This window comes from Capra hircus, chromosome 29, assembly GCF_001704415.2.
Source record: "Capra hircus breed San Clemente chromosome 29, ASM170441v1, whole genome shotgun sequence".
Classification (NCBI taxonomy): Eukaryota; Metazoa; Chordata; class Mammalia; order Artiodactyla; family Bovidae; genus Capra; species Capra hircus.
The window spans coordinates 38,958,233-38,981,351 of NC_030836.1; the positions used below are offsets into that span (position 1 = coordinate 38,958,233).

Here is a 23,119-nt window from a genome sequence, read left to right on the forward strand (position 1 = left end):
CTAAAAAGTGGTGTTGGAGAAGACTCGAGAGTCCCTTGGACTGCAAGGAGATCCAACCAGTACATTCTGAAGGAGATTAACCCTTGGATTTCTTTGGAGGGAAGGATGCTAAAGCTGAAGCTCCAGTACTTTGGCCACCTCATGCGAAGTGTTGACTCACTGGAAAAGACTCTGATGCTTGGAGGGATTGGGGGCAGGAGGAAAAGGGAACGACCGAGGATGAGATGGCTGGATGGCATCACAGACTCGATGGACGTGAGTCTGAGTGAACTCTGGGAGATGGTGATGGACAGGGAGGCTTAGCGTGCTGCGATTCATGGGGTCACAAAGAGTCGGACATGACTGAGTGACTGAACTGAACTGAACTGAACTGAAATCGAAGAAAGTAAGGAAAACCACTAGAACATTCAGCTATGACCTAATTCAAATCCCGTATGGTTATATAGTGGAGATGAAGACTAGATTCTAGGTATTAGGTCTCTTAGCCTGAAGAACTATGGGTGGAGCCTTCTAACATTGTACAGGAGGTGGTCATCAAAACCACCCTCAAGAAAAACAAGTGTGAGAAATCAAAATGGTTGCCTGAGGAGGCCTTAAAAGTAGCTGAGAAAATAAGAAAACTGAAAGGCAAAGGAGAAATGGAAAGATATACCCAATGGAATACAGACTTCCAGAGAATAGCAAGGAGAGATAAGAACGTCTTCATAATGAATAGTGAAAGAATTAGCGGAAAACAATAGAATTGCAAAGAGTATAGATCTCTTCAAGAAAAGTGGAAATACCAGAGGAACACTACATGCAAATATGGGCACAATAAAGGGCAGAAAAGTCAAAGACCTAACAGAAGCAGATGAGATTAAGAAGAGGTGGCAAGAATGCACAGAAGAACTATACAAAAATGGTCATAATGATGGGGATAGGGATGATGCTGGGGTCACTTACATAAAGCCAGATATACTGGAGTATGAAGTCAAGTGGGCTTTAGGAAGCATCACTACAAGCAAAGGTAGGGAAGGTGATGAAAATCCAGCTGAACTGTTTAAAATTTCTAAAGAACGAGGCTGTAAATATGCTGCATTCAATATATCAGCAAATTTGGAAAACTCATTAGTGGCTACAGCGCTGAAAAATGTCAGTTTTCATTATAATCCAAAAGAAAGGTAATTCCAAAGAATGTTCAACCTATCATGCCATTGTGATCATCTCACTTGCTAGCAAGGTAATGCTCAATATGTTTCACGCTAAGTTTCAACAGTACATGAACTGAGAGTTTCCAGCTATACAAACTGGTTTGAGGAAACAGAGATCAAATTGCCAGCATACATTGGATAATAGAGAAAGCAAGGGAATCCCAGAAATATTTCTATCTGCTTCACTGACTATGCTAAACCTTTTCACTGTGTGGACCACAACTAACTGTGGAAAATTCTTAAGGAAATGGGAATACCAGTCACCTTACCTTTCTCCTAACAAGTCTGTATGTAGGTCAAAAAACGGCAGTTTAAATCAAACACAGAACTGAAAGATTTAAAACTGGGAAAGGGGCATGACAAGGTATATATAGTCACTCTGGTTATTTAACTTATATGTAGGATACATCATCCAATATACAGGTCTGGATAAATCCCAAGCTGGAATCAAGATTGCTAGGAGAAGTATCAATGTCTACAAATATGAAGATAACATCCCCATAATAGCAGAAAGCAAAGAAGAACTAAAGAGCATCTTGATAAGGAGAGGACATTAAAAACCTAGCTTAAACTCAACATTTAAAAAACTATTCACAAAAAGATACTCAACATTCAGGGCATCCAGTCCCAACATTTCAAGGCATATAGATGAGGGAAAAGTGGAAACGGTGGCAGATTTTATTTTCTTTGGCTCCAAAATCACTATGGAACTTGACTGCAGCCACAAAATTAAAAGCCTCCCTGTCCATCACCAACTCCCGGAGTTCATTCAGATTCACGTCCATTGAGTCAGTGATGCCATCCAACCATCTCATCCTCTGTCGTCCCCTTCTCCTCCTGCCCCTAATCCCTCCAACATCACAGTCCTTTCCAGTGAATCAACTCTTCACATGAGGTGGCCAAAGTATTGGAGTTTCAGCTTCAGCATCAGTCTTTCCAAAGAATACGCAGAACTGATCTCCTTTAGGATGGACTGGTTGTATCTCCTTGCAGTCCAAGGGACTCTCAAGAGTCTTCTCCAAAAACACAGTTCAAAAACATCAATTCTTTGGTGCTCAGCTTTCTTCACAGTCCAACTCTCACATCCATACATGACCACTGGAAAAACCATAGCCTTGACTACACGGACCTTTGTTGGCAAAGTAATGTCTCTGCTTTTGAATATGCTATCTAGGTTGGTCATAAATTTCGTTCCAAGATGTAAGCATCTTTTAATTTCATGGCTGTAGTCACATTCTGCAGTGACATTGGAGCTCCAAAAAATAAAGTCTGACACTGTTTCCACTGACTCCTCATCTATTTCCTATGAAGTAATGGGACCAGATGCCATGATCTTCGTTTTTTGAATGTTGAGCTTTAAGCCAACTTTTTCACTCTCCTCTTTCACTTTCATCAAGAGGCTTTTTAGTTCCTCTTCACTTTCTGCCGTAAGGATGGTGTCATCTGCATATCTGAGGTTATTGATATTTCTCCTGGCAATCTGGATTCCACTGTGTTTATCTGGGTCGTAAATCTCTTTTTTGTACAGTTCTTCTGTGTATTCTTGGCACCTCTTCTTAATATTTTCTGCTTCTGTTAGGTCCATACTCTTTCTGTCCTTTATCAAGCCCATCTTTGCATGAAATGTTCCCTTGGTATCTCTAACTTTCTTGAAGAGATCTCTAGTCTTTCCTATTCTGTTGTTTTCCTCTATTATTTGCATTGATCACTGAGGAAGGCTTTCTTATCTCTCCCTGCTATTCTTTGGAACTCTGCATTCAGATGCTTTTATCTTTCCTTTTCTCCTTTGCTTTTCACGTCTCTTCTTTTCACAGGTATTTATAAGGTCTCCTCAGACAGTCATTTTGCTTTTTTGCATTTCTTTTCCATGGGGATGATCTTGATCCCTGTCTCCTGTACAAGGTCACAAACTTCCATCCATAGTTCATCAGGCACTCTGTCTATCAGATCTAGCCCCTTAAATCTATTTCTCACTTCCACTGTATAGTCCTCAAATTGTTGTTGCTGTTTTTATTTTTTGGTTGTTGTTGTTGTTCCATATCCACTGGGACTGGTGGGTGTAATCTGGTACTATCACTTAGGCAGAAACAATCAATATTCAGGCTTCAATTGAAGAAAGTAAGGAAAACCACTAGACCATTAAGCTATGACCTAAATCAAACCCCTTATGATTATACAGTGGAGATGAAAATAGATTCAAGGGATTAGGTCTGGTAGCCTGAAGAACTATGGATGGAGGTTTGTAACATAGTATAGGAAGTGGTGACCAAAACCATCCCCAAGAAAAACAAATGTGAGAAGGCAAAGAGGTTGCCTGAGGAGGCCTTGAAAACAGCTGAGAAAATAAGAGAAGTAAATAGCAAAAAAGAAAGGGAAAGCTATACCCAATGAAATGCAGAATTCCAGAGAATAGCAAGGAGAGATAAGAAAGTCTTAGTAGGTGAAAAGCGCAAGAATTAGAGGAAAATAATAAATTGTAAATAGTATAGATCACTTCAGGAAAATTGGAGATACCATAGGAATACTTAATGGAAAGATGGGCACAATAAAGGACAGAAAACTCAAAGACATAACAGAAGCAGATGAGATTAAGAAGAGGTAACAAGGATGCACAGAAAAACTGCACAAAAATGGTCATAATGACCCGGATAGAGATGACGTTGGGGTCACTTATGTAAAGCCAGCTATACTAGAACATGAAGTCAAGTGGGCCTCAGGAAGCACCACTACAAGCAAAGCTAGTGGAGGTGATAGAATTCCAGCTGAGCTGTTTAAAACATCGTAAAGAATGAGGTTGTAACAGTGCTGCGTTCAATATGGCACCAAATTTGGAAAACTCAGCAATGGCCACAGTGCTGGAAAAGGTCAGTTTTCATTCCAATCCAAAAGAAAGGCAATTCCAAAGAATGTTTAACCTATCATGCAGTTGTGCTCATCTCACATGCTAGCAAGATATTGCTCAAAATCCTTCAAGCTAAGCTTTACAGTACATGGACTGAGAACTTCCAGATGTACAAACTGGTTTGAGGAACCAGAGATCAAATTGCCAACATCCATTGGACCATAGAAAAACCAAGGGGATTCCAGTAAATCGTCTGCATCTGCTTCACTGACAGTATAAAGCCTTTCACTGTGCAGACCACAACAAACTGCGGAAAATTTTTAAGAGAATGGGAGTAGCAGATCACCTTACCTGTCTCCTGAAAGTCTGTATGTAGGTCAAAAAGGGGCAGTTAGAATCAGACATGGAACAACTAAAAGATTTACAATTGGGAAAGGAGCATGACAAGGTATACATTGTTATTCTGGTTATTGAACTTGTACATAGGAAAGATCATTCAATATGCTGGACTGCATAAATCCCAAGATGGAATCAAGACTGCTGGGAGAAATATCAACATCCACAGATATGAAAATGACACTACCCTAATAGCAGAAAGCAAAGAACTAAAGACCAATTAGTAAGGATCGGGGATGAAAAAAATTTGGCTTAAAACTCAACATTCAAAAAACTATTCACAAAAAGATACTCAACATTCACGGCATTCAGTCCCACAACTTCGTGGCATATAGATGATGGAAAAGTGGAGAGAGTGGAAAATTTTATTTTCTTGGACATCAAAATTACTATGGACCTTGACTGCAGCCACAATATTAAGACACTTGCTCCTTGGAAGGAAGAAATACTATGAAAATTCTGTGCAGCTGCTGCTGCTGCTAAGTTTCTTCAGTCATGTCCGACTCTGTGCCACTGCATAGCCAGCCCATCAGGCTCTGCCATCCCTGGGATTCTCCAGGCGAGAACACTGGAGTGGGTTGCCATTTCTTTCTCCATTGCGTGAAAGTGAAAAGTGAAAGTGAAGTCGCTCAGTTGCGTCCGACTCATAGCGACCCCATGGACTGCAGCCTACCAGGCGGCTCCATCCATGGGATTTTCTAGGCAAGAGTATTGGAGTGGCTTGCATTGCCTTCTTTGATGAAAAACCTGTACAGTGTATTAAAAAGCAGATTCTCACTTTGCTACAAAGGTCTGTAGTGTCAAAGCTATGATTTTTCCAGTAATCATGTACAGATGTGAGATCTGGACCATACAAAAGATGAATGCCAAAGAAGTGAGCTTTTGAATTGTGGTGCTTGAGAAGATTCTTGAGAGTCCCTTACACAACAAGGAGATCACACCAGTCAATCTGAAAGAAAATCAGCTTCTGACCCCTGCTGTCTTAGCTGAGGCATCTACTGAGGGACTCCAGGAGGAAAGAATGGATGCTTCCACTGCAAAAGTGCCTAACCATGGCATCTCCAAGCAAATAGTTTGTAGCTCCACCCCTGGAGGAAGCCCAGAAAAGCTGAAGGCTCTGTGTAGCCTGGGTCCCCCGATACATGTGTTTCATTCTCCCCAGCAGCATTGGAGGCAAAGGAAGGGGCATTCTTGGCCCTGGAGGAGGAGGATGGCTCAGGGATGCACTGGGACCACCACTTACCAAGTAGACATGGAAAGGAAAGAACAGGCATATATGACAGAGAGCTGGTTACTGGGGTGTGGGAACAAGAGGGAACCAGCTCTGCATGAAGTACCTCACTCAAAAACCCCTGGAAGAGAAGTCCAGTGATAAGATCATCTGAGATAGGATGAAGAGAGTCTATTTCATTACCCCTTATAGTTCCTATGAATGAGGATATGGTGGAGTTGGTGGGTCATCACAAACTCTTGCATGGCCTAAACCATCTGCCAGTTGCTTTCCTTGGGGCTGCCTATCCCCAGCTTCAGTCATGTAGTTATGGAGGAAATTGACAATCATGTGTGCTGCTGAGTCAAAGGCCAATGACCATGTAAAACCAATCATAGCACCCCATGGCCCTGCCACATTGGTTGATCTAGGGCTGTACAGGTTAACTGAGGTGAATCATTCAGGGAACACCCTTGAACTCTAATGGCTCCAAGCTTCTTTCCTTACTAGGAGATGCCTTCAGCATATAAAACCCTAGGACAGGTAGCTTGACTCCCTCACTAGGTGTAGAAGCCTTAAGGGAGAAAGTTCTCAGGCTAAGACCATAAAAAAAGAGGGAAGAGAAAGACCGAGGGTGAGAAAGAGAGAACTGATGACTTCTGATTTCTTGGGTCAAGTCACTGAGATCTTTGTATTTGCTCTGATTCTTGTGTCCTGGATTCCCAGAATCATTTCAATGAGTCTCCCTTTTCCTTGAAGCCAGTTGGAGTAGGGTACCTCCCAATTTTGTTTCAGACGTGGTTCTAGATCTTTCACCCCGGACACAAACAGAGGCAACCATTTGTTTCAGTACAATTAAGAGTGAAACCCTTTATTCTTTATTGAGAATAGAGTGTGCAGACCACCAAACACAGTTCACCAGTCTCCTGGGCAGGAGTGCCCAAGATGTGAGTGAGTGTGTGTCAGAAGCAGCCTTACTGATTCCTGAACCACTCCAAGCATTTACACTGCCCTTGCTAGGCCAATCCTGTCATTTCCTCGATCAAAGACTGAGAAATACAGCCTCAGGAAGATGTCACCCAGGATCCAGGTCTCTATAGGTGGACTCACAGCGATCTCTTCAAAGATGAAATAGCAGCCTCTATAATCCTGAGGGAGTCAGAGAGACATATCAGTCAGCACGAGCCCTTACCAGTGACTCTCCCCAACACCCAGACCCAGCAAAATACTTTGTTTTATTTCCCTCTTTTGGTAAGTATCAGGGGGTTTTCTCATGAGCAGGGGCTATGAGAGTTCATCCAAAACCAAAGAGGGCCAAGACATGAGGTTGCCATGAGGAAAGGTGTGGGGGAGGAGAGAACTGGGAGTGGGGAAACAGGAATGAAAAACAACAAAGTCTTACTGTAGAGCATAAGGGATTATATTAAATATTCAGTGATAAATCACATGAAAAAGAATAAGAAAACATATGTATTTTAATGTGTATAACTGAGTCACATTGCTGTGCAGCAGAACTTAATGCAACACTGAAGATTAGCCACACTTCAATATAATTTTTTCAAAAAGAACACGTGTGTCCATAGCTTTCCTCATTCCCAATTGCTTTCCTTCTGACTCCTGCTCCTTTATTTTCTCTGCAGAGAATGCTCGTTCTCCTTTGGCAACCCCACAATCCATACTTTATTAAAAAACTTTATTTTGTATTTGAGTATAGCTGATTAACAATAATCTGAATTTCAGGTGGACAGTAAAGGGACTCAACCATATGTATTCAAGTATCCTGGTCCCAAAGACACCCCTCCCATCCAGGATAACTGAGCAGATTTCCCTGTGCTACACAGTAACTCATTGTTGGTTATCCATATTAAATAGAGCAGTGCCCACAACACTTTCTTGAAGACTTAACTCAGGAAGGCTGTTAAGCCTCCTTCAGCCCACACTCACCCTCTTTGACCACTCCAGGCTTGGTTGGGTAACGTACTCTGGTTCCCCATCCCCACTGGTCAGTCTGTAGCCCTCATCACCCATCATAAGTCCCTGGTACCCCAGTGCAGACCACCCTGGGATTCCATTTGGATGGAATCCCGTGTAGTTTTGCCTAGAACCAAGCAACCCTCCATAAGGCTCAATGAGTTTGTGGTTTTAGAATTCCTGAAATTCCCTCTTTTCCTCAGAGCCTTCTTTGAGCCCATCAGCCTGCTCTGAACTCCCGCTGGGATCTGACATGAAGCCTCCACCCACTGCAGGGGCTGAGCAGTCACAGTGCACCCTTTATTCATATTAGCATCCTACCTCCCCACAGAGGGGTTGGGTACAGCAACTCACAAAGGAGGCACCTGGCGGGAGCAAGGGAAAGATGCAGCCGAGAACTAGGCTGACCAAGTAATTTATCATGCAAACCAGGAAAACTGTGAAAAGGGAAGGGCGACTGTTAACTTATGCTGGAACATCATACTGGGACTGTCCCCACCATTCTCCTTGTAACATGGCCTATTTCAGGGACTGCTAGTGCTGAATTCCATGTTCATGTACCTACAGGTTCAGATTGAATTGAAGTTCTTTGAGGACCGAGGACCTTAGTGTTCCCCTCTCCCTGACTCCCACCATTCCATATGGTGTGGCCTCTCCACATTTATTTCAGGAAAGTCAGTGTCTCACACGGCCCTTTATTCTCAAATGATTAGTTTTGTGGGAGGCACTGGCCCAGCCACACACCTCAGCAGCATCTGCAATGGTGTGACATGGCCTCCAGAGGGCGCCCTCCTCCCTGCAGCAGCCCAAGGGTTCCTGCATGCTCCAGTTTGAGAACCAACCCTCAGCACTGTCCCCTCACCTTGAGGATGTAGGCTTCAGCTGGTACTGGGTAGTTGATACCGTTAATGGTGAAAATAATAGAAGGCAGGTCCACAAAACATGAAACGTAGTGCTGTTAGAGAGAGAGGGTGAGAGGTTGACCCTGGAGATCCTTGTTGTATGTGGAGACTGGGAGTGACCCTGAGGCATGACCCTTCACCTTGGAACCCCATGGTGTGGTGCTGATGAGCTTCCGTATGTTATCAACCAGTGTTCTTGGGCCTTTGATCACTGATACCCCGGTGTCAACAACGGCCTCGCAGCCACCAGAACAAGCAATAACCTTTCTTCTCATGGAGATGCTGAGAGACAAAGGAAGAAAGTGGGCATCATGGTCACTCTGAGTCTCCCCAGAGTTGTCCCCTTCCTGACTGTCTCCTAAACAGCCCTTTGTCTCTTGGCCTCTTTTCCTTTGCTCTTGACAAATCACCTTTCTTGACATCCTCGAATACTGTATGAATACACTAGGTTCTTTTGTACCTTGACAAGATCTTTTGTACCTTGCCTCCCTTAAGTGCCTGGCACACAGTGGATACCCAATGCTTGTCTGTTCAATGAGTGAATGAAGACTGAGAAAACAATAAGAAACCTCCAGAGAGCTGTATCTGATGAGGAAAAATAACAAGTTACACACACAGAGTGAAGATGGAGATTTGCAAGGGCAGCAGATTCTCAAAGTAGGGGAGAGAGGGACTCCTCTGGGAGAAGGTGTCTGCCAGCACTGCTCCTACAACTAGCTCAGACCCTGAGACCCTGGCAAGGAAATACATGACTAGCCAAAAGAAACTCCAAAGGACAGGTCAGCTTTTATCTGAGGGTATGACAGAATCCTATCAATTATGCCTCTTGTCCTCAGGTCACTGCTGTATCCCACCTTCCTGATTCTCTGTTATAGCCTCTGTCCCACTGTGTGCCCAAGAACATGGGGTGTCCTTTGTATTAGTTGCTGTCACATCTTAAGACTGCAGCCAACCTCTCTCCACTGCTGGGTAGCTCCTCCCTAAAAAGACCAGTTTTCCCCATTTTCTCAGGACTGTTCCTGTTTTTAAAATGGCATTATCTGTACTGAGAACTTCCTATGTCCTAGGTAGCCCTGGAGATTCACTCATCTTATCATAACTCTGTTCAGGCTGGAGAAATTCTCCCTGATCCTCTATTCACCACACTGTAGAATCCTCTAATCATGCTCCCCACCTCAAAGGGCAGTGGGTGCAGCATTCTCCCAGCTGCAAAGACCTCTCTGATGCCTTTTAGGACCCTGGTCCAAGCCATGCTCAGAAGGCCTGGGGATTAAGAACCTATGGGTTGTTTGTGTATCTATGTGCTTTGTGTTTGTTTTTATGTGTTGATTGAACTGAACTGATATGTGTCTCTGTGTGTGCTTGTGTGTCTCTGACTAGCTATGCATGTTTTTATGTGTTGCTGTGTATGTTTATATGTGACTGCTTGTGTGTTTTCATGCTTGTCTGTCTGTGTTGTTGTGAGTAGTGTATATCTGTGTTTGAGAATGCATTTGTGTGTGTCTGCCTGTGTCCATGAACAGTAGTGGGAGCATCACTTGGACTGACCCTCAGAAGGAGAGGCTTACCGGTCCATGTGTACAATCCAGTCACCTGCTTGGATCAATGGTACCCAGTTGAGCTCTCCCTTGTAGTAGTGGTGGTCCACCCCACCAAACATCACCACACTCCCCTCCTGCTCGTCTCTGTAGAGAGAAGTGATGGGGGGATCCTTGGAGGACAGTAACAACACTTTCTGAGAGCTATGCTTGTCCACCCATCAAGGCCCTAATAAGGTCCCCATGTGCAGATGCAGAAATTGAGTCTAGGAGAGATTGAGATCCAGATTGAGGTCTGTTACTGGCTAATGAATGGCACAGAGGAGGTTAGAAGCTGAAGCACTTGGCAGGGCTCCACCCACTATGTCTTCTGAAGATGCCCTGGACCTCCAGCGACCTGAGTGTTCAGACACCTTCAGAGGACAGGGTGCTGAAGTGTTTTTGGCTTTCCCCTTGTCCACCTTGTCATTTTTCAGGAAAATCAAGGCCTGGGGGTTCTAAGGGTGTGGGTTCAGTCACCCAGCATTGGCTCCAATGGCATGTGACCTCTAAAGGGCTCCAAACTCAAAAGGGACCCCGCTTCTGCTCTCCCTTTCATGAAATGCCTCATATTTCTTGAACAACGTCCCATACTTTTGTGTCCCACACTTTCATTTATCACTGGGTCCTACAAATTGGGTAGCTGGTCCTGGGCTCCCAGTGAAAAGAAAATGATACAGGAAAGATATTCACCATTCTTCTCCTTCGTTCCTTATCAAATTCATAATCAAATCCTAATGCCTTTTCCTTGAACTTGTTTCCTGTTGCCTTCCATTAGCCTTCCTCCTCACTCACCCCCCTAGACCAAGTAACTGGTCTTGAGCCCAGGAGTAGGGTTCCAATAAACTTTTATTCCTAAAAGCCAGGGGTGAAGCCAGGTAGGGTCCTGGGTCCATAGTTATCCTGGGTTAGATTATCTCTCAGATACTTTAAGTGTTGTGTAAATTTTTGTGCAACTGAAAGTATCTTGCAGCTAATTAGGAGAAAGAGATTGTCCATCTCAGACTTACTTGCTCAAGTAGAAGGCAAAAACAGGCTCAGAAATGGCACCTTCATTCTTCAGCTTGTCAAAGATGGGGATTGCTCCAGAAGAGGACATGTTGGGGTAGTTCAAGCCCAAGACGCCATCAAAAGTTATATCCTCAAACCCGTATTCCTCCATGCTTAGACCGAACAGCTGGTCAGTGCTTACAAGGTCCCCAATCTGTGGGAAAGAAAAGTGTTCCTAGCTACAGATACATGAAGTAGGGGAAGCAGGCCATAGGTTCATTACACTCTCAAGGGTCCTCTAGAGTGAGAACTCATTTATCAGGCCCCTTGACTTCTCAGGTCCCCAGTTTCCCACTCTGGATACCTGAAGCACTTGACTGCCCCCAGGGTCCCCAAATCAGTTTTATCCTGTCCCCAAACACCTCACAGCAACTTCAGTCCTGAAAAGCCAGCCTAATTCCACCTTTTATGACATGTGTGCCCTCCGCAAGGCCCTTGCTGTCTGTACCTCAGTTTCCTCATATATTTCATGAGCTAATCAGAGTAACTGCTGTGTGGGGTTGTTGCAGGACTAAACCAGTTATCACCTGAAAGTGCCTGGAACAGTCTGTGAATATAAGAGTAGGTGCTTTTTTCCCCGCTTCTCGCTCCCAGCAAAATGATCCTTGAACTGCTCATGGGCAGAGGAGGTGCAAGTCCACACCTCAAACCACTCTCTGGGTGAGCTAATCTGTTTGCTCATGTGTCACCATGGGCATTACTTCCCCAGAGACATGACCCTGTGGATAAGATGGCCAATATATATGGGAGTTAGGCTAGGAAGGGTCCTGGCAGGTGGTCTTGCATCTGTTTTGCCAGAAGTGGTCAGTCCATAGCCACTCCTGACTCAGCATATGTCACACTGTTACCCGAACTGTGTCATGAGCAACAACTCCTTTCATGCTCCCAGATTCGTAGGCGACGCTGAAGGTCTTATTGGTAATCCGGAAGGTAGAAGACTGAAGATGTCTGAACCTATTGTGTGTAGCTGGAGACACAAGAGATGAGTGTCATCAGGTGCCAAGGGTGGAAACAGGGCGGCAGGGCAAGTGAAGGATGGCCCGGGTACGGGGTGTCTGTACTCACAATAGGCTGCAATGGGACAAAAGTCAGAGGGCACCCACAAGTCAGATGAGCCTGTGTCAAAGATAACCTGGAATTCCTGAGGGGGTGTTCCAATGGTGATGCTACCCATGTAGACCACCTACAGGAAGAAGGATGGAGTGGGTTAGTGCAGAAATGTCTACCCTCTATTCCCACACTGATGCCTCCCTCTGGGTGTCACATATTTCTTGAGATCACTTTCTAACCACCATGCAGTTCATAGACTTTGGTCACAGATGTATCTGCATTTGATATATTTTCGCTATGCTACATTGTATGCAGGATATTGACTCTATGACCAGGCGTTGAAGTGGTACCTCCTGCATGGGATCCCAGAGACATAACCACTGGGCCTCCAGGACTGCTGGGCACACAAGGAAGTCCTGGTGCCTTCATTTGAGAAGCTCTGTAGTCTCTTCAATCCCACCTTAGCACGCCCTTCTCCAGGAGGTCCTTCTTGTTCAACCCCAGCCACTCCCTCCAAACTCAGACCACATCCAATTAATACCACATAGGTGACCCTTTCATTTGACATGTATTTACTCTTTGCCTATCTCTCAGGCTGGCATGAGCATTTTTGAAGACAAAATAAGCCCTTTGTCTAATCTGAAAACAGTAACCACAGTGATTCTTATGGCCATACAAGGGAATACAGGTTCAGTAACTTTATACTGCTGTCTTTCTTGCATCTCTGAAAACTGAATTCCTCTACCTGAGGATTCATGATTGCTTTGCAGTTGGTTCTACCTTTTGAACAGAGATGGTTCACTCTTCATCTGTAACTGAGGGGCTCACTTAGTTCTGAAGGAACAATCGTCCTCAAACTAATGACACATGTTTGACACAGAAATGGATATTTACCTGCCACCTGGTAATTGCCAGATCCAGTCACAAAGACAAACAGTTGTGGAGGAGAGTGCCTTCTCCTCTGGTCGGGGTCCCTGTTTTCCAGTGTCTCGGCCTCCTGCAGGACCCCCAACCCCAACATCCCACCTGGCACCTCCAGATGAGCCCCAGTGCTAGCCTAGAGCACCAGGGGGCGCTGTGGAGCACCATCCTCCGGAAATACTCACATCCTCGATGTTTTTCAGCGGGTGAATAGTTAAATTTGAGCCACGAAAAGACATCTGGGACGGTCTGTAAGCATGCTCCTTCAGGAAATTGTTCAGCATGTTTTTTTCCCTGAGGGTGTTTCTCATGGTCTTCACTCTCCTTAGAGGTATTCTTTCACCGAGCATTTGACAAAGAAAACAAACAAGACGCCACAATTAGCTGTCAGTGTTAAGGTATAACTGTCATTGTAATGGCCCTTTGTGTTTTCTAATCATTTTTATAAGGCACATTGTTATCAGAATTTTATGCATATACCATGGCAAAGACATAGATTTGAATACAGGATCTGTTCTGCAGCCTTGGGTAAGCTGTATGACCATGTGGTGTCTCAGTCTCCCCTTCGGTAAAATGGTGGAATGTAACAATACAAACCCTCCAGAAAGAATATCTTGGCGATAAGTGAAGTGATAGATATAAGGTACCTGATAAATAGGAAGTGTCAACAATGACAGCCATTAGCATTTATTTTGCCATCCCACTCATTCCTTCTCATAGAACCTCAAGGAATGAGATAGAAGGGGGACTATTATCGTCTTTTAGAAGAGAGCAATTTGAAATGCAACAGGTTTCTGAATTGGCTGTGGTCACACTGCTTGTCAGATATAAAACAGTGTATATAAAACAGTGTATCTTTCTCCAAGTTGAAAGAGAAGAGAGAGTTGAAAGAAGAATCCAAGATATAGGGAATGACTAAGGGAAATTCAGAGGCTTGAGAAGGAAGTAAGAGTCAAGTGAACAATTGAAAACAAACAGCACAAAAAGAAATACACTCCCAGTGACTTCCAAAGAGATGGAGAGACAAATGACAGTGATGCAGAGATGCAGACATAGGCATATACACACTGAAGTAGATAGGAAGAAAAGAGGACATGTTGAATAAAATGTAGAAATGCTATTCCACAGGACCACATCGACATCTTCATAGACTGTGCACTGAACAGTTGCAAGGAGTTGCATTTTCAATAGGTAATGACATGACTGGACCCCAAAATTTGTGCAACCCAACCAAAATCTTGGAATCCACATTTCCTATAGCAAGTTACTTATCAATAAGTAAGAGTGGAGCTTTAAGACTCTTAGGGAAATATTCCATTCCCTTCTAAACCTGATGGCTGGAAGAATAATCAGATGAAAAGAAAAATCCGAGAAAGGAATATGATGTGGCTTACAGTCCCCATACTTACTTGACTATGCACTCTGAGAAGGCCACCAGCCCAAGGAGCACAATCCACTTCATGCTTCTTTCCTGGCTCCAAGTATTCAGGGAAGTTTGGGTTCTTAGCATGTAATGGTGACCAGGAGCCCCTAGTTATATATGATCTGACCTACCCGAGTTTTCCCCTTTAGGCCACTAAAAGATCTGAAAAAAACACAAAGGTCTCGATAAAATCTTTATCTTCATCAGTGTCCTTGGTGAGTAGCCTTTGAAGCTTCTCAGAATACAGAGAATTGAACTGTAATCTCTTCCCTGAAGCTTGGCTGGAAAATCAAACTGATCTGCATGGACAGCTAAGAAGTTTGAGAACCTTGCCGACATGGAGAAAAAACTACTAAGAACATCATGAAAATGGATACTAGGGGCTGTGCTCGACATTCTTGGTTTCATGTCATCTTCCTAGGCACTTCATGAGAAATGCATTGCTGTCTTCATTGAAGAGGAGATTGCTAGGAGGATAAATGGTCAAATGGCAAAGTGAAGACTTCAGGGACAGCTTAAGAACATACAACTGGCTTTAGGTAGTGGGTCTAATGGCAGACATCAGGGGCACCTATGATGCCAGGCTGCATCAAAGATTTAGGGAAGAATATTACTTTAATTGTATGGTTTCAGTATTGGAAGATATGCTGTATGCATCCACAAGATATTTTATATCTTCCAACAACTGGTCAAGGAAGAACTGTGTGCTAGGTTCTGGGTTAAAGGCTTCAAAGTCAAAGTTAATCAAGACAAAAGTAGTCTTTAACTTAAGAGAGCTAGCAGTCTAGTTCTCACAAATTCATGGCCCCAGGAGGCAGGAGATATGATACTAAGACTAGGTGGACATGTTGGAATCTGGGCAGCACAGGCCTTACCACTGGGAGCAGCCTTTCCTCCACTTCACCCATGCTGGAAAGCGGGCCAGTTGGCCATGTTTTCAAGAGAATTGGAAGTTTGGATATTTATGTACAACCTACTGATTTTAATGTTAGCAACAAACTCCCCCCTCTCCCCCCCCCCAAAAAAAAACAGTGGGAACGAAATATCCACAGTGATGTGCTGGAATCAGCCTTCAGTCTCTGCAATTTTTTGCTTCTGGCCAAGAGTTGGGGGTGCAGTAGGGACAGAGAGGAATTTAATTCATGTTGTTTGATTTAAAAAGGGACTGAATGCATACTAAACATGCTGACACATTGGAAAATACCCTGATATTAGGAAAGATTGAAGGCAGGAGGAAAAGTGGAAGACAAAGAATGAGATGGTTAGATGGCATCACCAAGTTGATGGACATGAGCTTGAGCAAGCTCCAGGAGTTAGTGATGGATAGGGAAGCCTGGCATGCTGCAGTCTATGGTGGTGCAAAGAGACGGACACAACTGAACTACTGAACTGAACTGAACCAATTAAGAACAAAGACTAATAAATCTAATTGCATCAGGTTGTTGACTAGCTACCTGTAACAACACATTACTTCAGTTCAGTTCAGTCCATTTCAGTCGCTCAGTTGTGTCAGACTCTTTGCAATCCCATGAATCGAAGCATGCCAGGCCTCCCTGTCCATCACCAACTCCCAGACTTCACCCAGACTCACGTCCATCGAGTCAGTGATGCCATCCAGCCATCTCATCCTCTGTCATCCCCTTCTTCTCCTGCCCCCAATCCCTCCCAGCATCAGAGTCTTTACCCATGAGCCAACTCTTCCCATGATGTGACCAAAGTACTGGAGTTTCAGGTCTAGCATCATTCCTTCCAAAGAAATCCCAGGGCTGATCTCCTTCAAATGGACTGGTTGGATCTCCCTGCAGTCCAAGGGACTCTCAAGAGTCTTCTCCAACACCAAAGTTTAAAAACATCAATTCTTCAGCACTCAGCTTTCTTCATAGTCCAACTCTCACATCCATACATGACCACAGGAAAAACCATAGCCTTGACTAGATGGACCTTAGTCGGCAAAATAATATCTCTGCTTTTGAATATGCTATCTAGTTTGGTCATAACTTCTTCCAAGGAGTAAGCATCTTTTCATTTCATGGCTGCAATCACCATCTGCGGTGATTTTGAAGCCCAAAAAAATAAAGTCTGACACTGTTTCCACTGTTTCCCCATCTATTTCCCATGAAATGATGGGACCAGATGGCATGATCTTCGTTTTCTGAATGTTGAGCTTTAGGCCAACTTTTTCACTCTCTACTTTCACTTTCAACAAGAGGCTTTTTAGTTCCTCTTCACTTTCTGCCATAAGGGTGGTGTCATTTGCGTATCTGAGGTTATTGATATTTCTCCTGGCAATCTTGATTCCAGCTTGTGTTTCTTCCAGTCCAGCGTTTCTCATAATGCACTCTGCAAATAATTTAAATAAGCACGATGGCAATATACAGCCTTGACGTACTCTTTAAGTGGCTTTAAAATTCAAACTTATGACTCTACATTCAGAGTGGAATATCTTCTAAGGAAAAACAAAAATACTGCCCATCAAAAACAAAATGAAAGAAAACAAAAAGAAAAAAAAGGAAATAAATCTGAAACTATATTCAACAACGTCAGTTCAGTTCAGTTGCTCAGTCGTGTCCGACTCTTTGTGAGCCCGTGAATGGCAGCACGCAAGGCCTCCTTGTCCATCACCAACTCCTGGAGTCCACACTTACCCATGTCCATTGAGTTGGTGATGCCATCCAACCATCTCATCCTCTGTCATCCCCTTCTCCTCCTGCCCTCCATCTTTTTCCCAAAATCAGGGCCTTTTCAAATGAGTCAGCTCTTTGCATCAGGTGGCCAAAATATTGGAGTTTCAGCTTCAGCATCAGTCCTTCCAGTGAACATTCAGGACTGATTTCCTTTCGATGGACTGAGTGGAACTCCTTGTAGTCCAAGGGACACTCAAGAGTCTTGTCCAACACCGCAGTTCAAAAGCATCAATTCTTTGGGGTTTAGCTTTCTTTATAGCCCAACTCTCACATCCATACATGACCACTGGAAAAACCATAACCTTGACTACACAGACCTTTGTTGACAAAGTAATGTCTCTGCTTTTCAATATGCTGTCTAGATTGGTCTCAACTTTCTTTTCAAGATGTAAGTGTCTTTTCATTTCATGGCTGCAATCACCATCTGCAGTGATTTTGGAGCCCAGAAATTGACATCAACCTGTTTATTCAATGTTTCCCCATCTATTGGCCGTGAAGTGATGGGACCAGATGGCATGATCTTAGTTTTCTAAATGCTGAGTTTTAAGCCAGCTTTTTACTCTCCTCTTTCACCTTCATCAAGATGTTCTTTTTCTTCTTCTTTTCTGCAATAGGTGGTGTCATCTGCATATCTGAGGCTATTGATATTTCTCCCAGCAATCTTGATCCAACCTATGCTTCCTCCAGCCCAGCGTTTTCATGATGTACTCTGCATATAAGTTAAATAAGCAGGGTGACAATATACAGCCTTGACGTACTCCTTTCCTATTTGAAACCAGTATGTTGTTCCATGTCCAGTTCTAACTGTTGCTTCCTGACCTGTGTACAGGTTTCTCAAGAGGCAGGTCAGGTGATCTGGTATTCCCATCTCTTTAAGAAATTTCCACATTTTATTGTGATCCATACAGTTAAATGCTTTGGCATAGTTAGTAAAGCAGAAGTAGGTGTTTTTTTCTGGAATTCTCTTGCTTTTTTGATAATCCACCAGATGTTGGCAATACAATCTCTGGTTCCTCTGCCTTTTCTAAAACCAGCTGGATAATCTGGAAGTTCATGGTTCATGTATTGCTGAAGCCTGGCTTGGATAATTTTAAGCATTACTTTACTAGCATGTGAAATGAGTGCAATTGTGCTGAACGTTGAGCATTCTTTGGCACTGCTTTTACTTGGGATTGGAATAGAACTGACCTTTTCCAGGTGTGTGGCCACTGCTGGGTCTTCCAATTTTTCTAGCATATTGAGTACAACACTTTCACAGCATCATATTTCAGAATTTGAAATAGCTCAACTAGAATTCCATGACTTCCACTAGCTTTGTTCGTAGTGATGCTTCCTAAGGCCCATTTGACTTCACATTCCAGGATTTCTGGCTCTAGATGAGTGATCACACCATCGTGATTATCTGGGTCTTGAATACATTTTTTGTACAATTCCTTTGTGTATTTTTGTCACCTCTTCTTAATATCTTCTGCTTCTGTTAGGTCCGTACAATTTCTGTCCTTTATTGAGCTCATCTTTGCATGAAATATTCCCTTGGTATCTCTAATTTTCTTGAAGAGATGTTTAGTCTTTCCCATTCTATTGTTTTCCTCTATTTCTTTGCATTGATCCCTGAGGAAGGCTTTCTTATCTCTCCTTGCTATTTTTTGGAACTCTGCATTCAAATGGGTATATCTGTGCTTTTCTCCTTTGCTTTTTGCTTCCCTTCTTTTCACAGCTAGCTATCTGTTAAGCCTCCTCAGACAGCCAGTTTGCTTTTTTGCATTTATCTTTTTTGGGAATGGTCTTGATTCCTGTCTCCTGTACAATGTTATGAACCTCCATCCATAGTTCATCAGGCACTATGTCTATTAGATCTAGTCCCTTAAATCTATTTCTCACTTCCACTGTATAGTGCTAAGGGATTTGATTTAGGTCATATTTGAATGGTCTAGTGCTTTTCTCCACTTTCTTCCATTTCAGTCTGAATTAGCCGATAAGGAGTTCATAATCTGAGCCACTGTCAGCTCCCAGTCTCGTTTTTGCTGACTGTATAGAGCTGCTCCATCTTTGCTGCAAAAAATATAATCAATCTGATTTTGGTGTCGACCATCTGCTGATGTCCATGTGTAGAGTCTTCTCTTGTGTTGTCGGAAGAGGGTGTTTGCTATGGCAAGTGTGTTCTCTTGGCAGAACTCTATTAGTCTTTGCCCTGCTTCATTCTGTACTCCAAGGCCAAGTTTGCGTGTTACTTCTGATGTTTCTTGACTCCTACTTTTTCATTACAGTCCCCTATAATAAAAACGACACCTTTTGGGGGTGTTTTCTAGAAGGTCTTGTAGGTCTTCATAGAACTATTCAACTTTAGCTTCTATAGTGTTACTGATGGTGGCATAGACTTGGATTACCATGATATTGAATGGTTTGCCATGGAAACGAACAGATGTCATACTGGTATTTTTGAGATTGCATCCAAGTACTGCATTTCAGACTCTTTTGTTGACTATAATGTCTACTCCATTTCTTCTAAGGGATTCATGCCCACAGTTGTAGATATAATGGTCATCTGAGTTAAATATACCCATTCCAATCCATCTAAGTTTGCTGATTCTTAGAATGTCTATGTTCACTCTTGTCATCTCCTGGTTGACCTCTTCCAATTTGCCTTCATTCATGGCCCTAACAATCCAGGTTCCTATGCAATATTGCTCTCTACAGCATTGAATCTTGCTTTTATCACCATTCCCACCCACAACTGGATGTTGTCTTTGCTTTGGCTCCACCCCTTCATTCTTTCTGGAGTTATTTCTCCATTGATCTCCAGTAGCATATTGGGTGCCTACCAGCCTGGGAAGTTCATCTTTCAGTGTCCTATCCTTTTGCCTTATCATACTGTTCATGGGGTTCTCAAGGCAAGAATACTAAAGTGGTTTGCCATTCCCTTCTCCAGTGGACCACATTCTGTCAGACCACTCCACCATGATCTGTCCATCTTGGGTGGCCCCACAAGGCATGGCTTAGTTTCATTGAGTTAGACAAGGCTGTGGTCCGTGTGACAGATTGGCTAGTTGTCTGTGAATGTGGTTTCAGTTTGTCTGCCCTCCAATGCCCTCTCTCAGGGCCTACCATCTTACTTGGGTTTCTCTTACCTTGGATGTGGGTTATCGCTTCACGGCTGCTCCAGCCAAGTGCAGCTGCTACTCCTTACCTTGGAAGTAAGGTAGCTCCTCTCAGCTGCTGCCCCTAATTTGGACGTGGGGTAGTTCATCTCCACCATGCATCTGCGCTCCCGTTACAGCTACCATGCATCTGCACCACCATTGCAGCTGTGGCGAGCAATAATTCAACAACTTATTGTTGCTCATATAGTTTCTGTTATTGTGACAGAATAGTATGTATGTTAACAGGTACAAGCAAGACAATAATTAAAACTAATGTTCTGAAATAATGCTTTCAGTGGCTAGGAAAAGAGGTTCACACATAACATATAGAAGGTTAATTCAAACCCTGCTGTCTTAAATCTTGAACTGAAAGCATAAGTTTCTACAAACTAATTATATTCCATTCTATTTTAATTTTTCAGGAAAATGTGTACTTCCTCCTCCTACCACTGTAAAGCCTAGAAGGAATGACAACTTGATAACAGGGACTATTCTGAGGTCTAACATCTAGCTTCTAAATACATTTTTCATCAGAAGATCTTAAAGAGATGGCTGATTTCAGGACTGGGTAAAGAAATGCTCAAAATAATCTTGGAATCTTGAAGGACCAGAAAGCTGAGGGACTTCAAAGACCAATGGGGACTGGACAGAAAGTTTAGGAATCCAAACAAAAAGGCCAAACATCTACCAGTTTGTTGGGCAGAATGATGTTTCTGCTTCTCAACACACTGTTTATGTTTCCCAAAGCTTTCCTGCCAAGAAGTTAATGTCTTCTGATTTCATGGCTGCAGGCAGCATCCACTGTGGTTTTAAAAGTTAAGATGAAGAAATCTATCACTGCTTCCGACTTTTCTCCTTCTATTTGCCATGAAGGATGGGGCTGGATCCCATGATGTTAGTTTTTAAATATTTAAATTTAAGCTCTTGGATTGCAAGGAGATCCAACCAGTCCATTCTGAGGGAGATCAGCCCTGGGATTTCTTTGGAAGGAATGATACTAAAGCTGAAACGCCAGTACTTTGGCCACCTCATCGAAGAGTTGACTCATTGGAAAAGACTCTGATGCTAGGAGGGATTGGGGGCAGGAGGAGAAGGGGACAACAGAGGATGAGATGGCAGGATGGCATCACTGACTCAATGGAAGTGAGTCTGTGTGAACTCTGGGAGTTGGTGATGGACAGGGAGGCCTAGCGTACTGTGATTCATGAGGTCACAAAGAGTCAGACATGACTGAGGAATTGAACTGAACTGAGTATCTAAATTTGCCCTACAGACTATAAATATCAAAATTAATAGCAAAAGATTTTTTGGTCTCCTCGACACTGGATTTGATATTACTATTGTTTCCAAACCTTTATGGCCCAAATCCTGGCTTTTATAAAAAATTTCTTGGGAAATTCCATGGATTTCTCAAACCAAAGTACAAGAGTTTTATCAGAGCACTCAAATTTATCCATGTGAGGGACCAGAAGGCCAACCTGCAACATTAAAATCTTATGTGATAGATGCAGCCCTTAATCTAATAAGAAGGGACTTACTGATGCAATGGCAAACTCAGATATACATTCCACATTTTTCCTAGGGGCCACTTCTCATTTAACAAACAATACAATTATTAAAATAACTTGGAAGACTGACAAGCCTATTTGGACAGAGCAGTGGCCCCTCACGAAAGAGAAATTACAGGTGGCTAAGAAACTTATTGACTATGCCAAAGCCTTTGACTTTGTGGATCACAATAAACTGTGGAAAATTCTAAAAGAGATGGGAATACCAGACCACCTGACCTGCTTCATCAATGTATGGCAAAACCAATACAGTATTGTAAAGTAAAATAAAGTAAAAATTAAAATTAAAAAAATAAGAAACCTATATGCAGGTGAAGAAGCAACAGTTAGAACTGGACATGGAACAACAGACTGGTTCCAAATAGGAAAAGGAGTACGTCAAGGCTGTATATTGTCACCCTGCTTATTTAACTTATATGCGGAGTACATCATGAGAAATGCTGGGCAAGAAGAAGCACAAGAGGGAATCAAGATTGCCGGGAGAAATATCAAAAAACTCAGATATGCAGATGACACCACCCTATGGCAGAAAGTGAAGAGGAACTAAAAAGCCTCTTGAGGAAAATGAAAGACAATGAAAAAGTTGACTTAAAGCTCAACTTTCAGAAAACGAAGATCATGACATCTGGTCCCATCACTTCATGGGAAATAAATGGGGAAACAGTGGAAACAGTGTCAGACTTTATTTTGAGGGGGCTCCAAAATCACTGCAGATAGTGATTGCAGCCGTGAAATTAAAAGAGGCTTACCCCTTAGAAGAAAAGTTATGACCAACCTAGGTAGTATATTGAAAAGCAGAGACATTATCTTGCCAACAAAGGTCCGTCTAGTCAAGGCTATGGTTTTTCCAGTGGACATGCATGGATGTGAGAGTTGGACTGTGAAGAAAACTGAGCACCGAAGAATTGATGCTATCGAACTGTGGTGTTGGAGAAGACTCTTGAGAGTCCCTTGGACTGTAAGGAAATCCAACCAGTCCATTCTGAAGGAAATCAGTCTTGAGTGTTCATTGGAAGCACTGATGCTGAAGCTGAAACTCCAATACTTTGGCCACCTCATGTGAAGAGTTGACTCATTGGAAAAGACCCTGATGCTGGGAAGGATTTGGGGCAGGAGGAGAAGGGGACGACAGAGGATGTGATGGCTTGATGGCATCACTGACTCAACGGACATGAGTTTGTGTGAACTCTGGGAG

The 23,119-nt window shown here is 43.1% G+C and overlaps 1 protein-coding gene across 1 annotated transcript; it reads right to left on the reverse strand.

The window, feature by feature from the left end:
- Window positions 6,641-14,571, reverse strand: LOC102191315 (pregnancy-associated glycoprotein 1-like). Its single transcript, XM_005701164.1, has 9 exons — window positions 14,519-14,571; window positions 13,295-13,445; window positions 12,204-12,321; window positions 11,987-12,105; window positions 11,099-11,292; window positions 10,080-10,196; window positions 8,652-8,793; window positions 8,472-8,564; window positions 6,641-6,787 (listed from the first exon to the last, which is right to left on the reverse strand). The coding sequence occupies exons 1-9, from the start codon at window positions 14,569-14,571 to the stop codon at window positions 6,641-6,643; spliced, it is 1,134 nt and encodes a 377-aa protein (XP_005701221.1).

Coding starts and splice junctions, on each gene's coding strand:
- LOC102191315 (XM_005701164.1), bottom strand. CDS start 14,571: ATGAAGTGGATTGTGCTCCTTGGGCTGGTGGCCTTCTCAGAGTGCATA. Junction 8,794..10,079: donor TGGATTGTACACATGGACCG/GTAAGCCTCTCC, acceptor TTTGTCTCTCAG/CATCTCCATGAGAAGAAAGG. Junction 6,788..8,471: donor CTGAAGCCTACATCCTCAAG/GTGAGGGGACAG, acceptor TGACTCCCTCAG/GATTATAGAGGCTGCTATTT.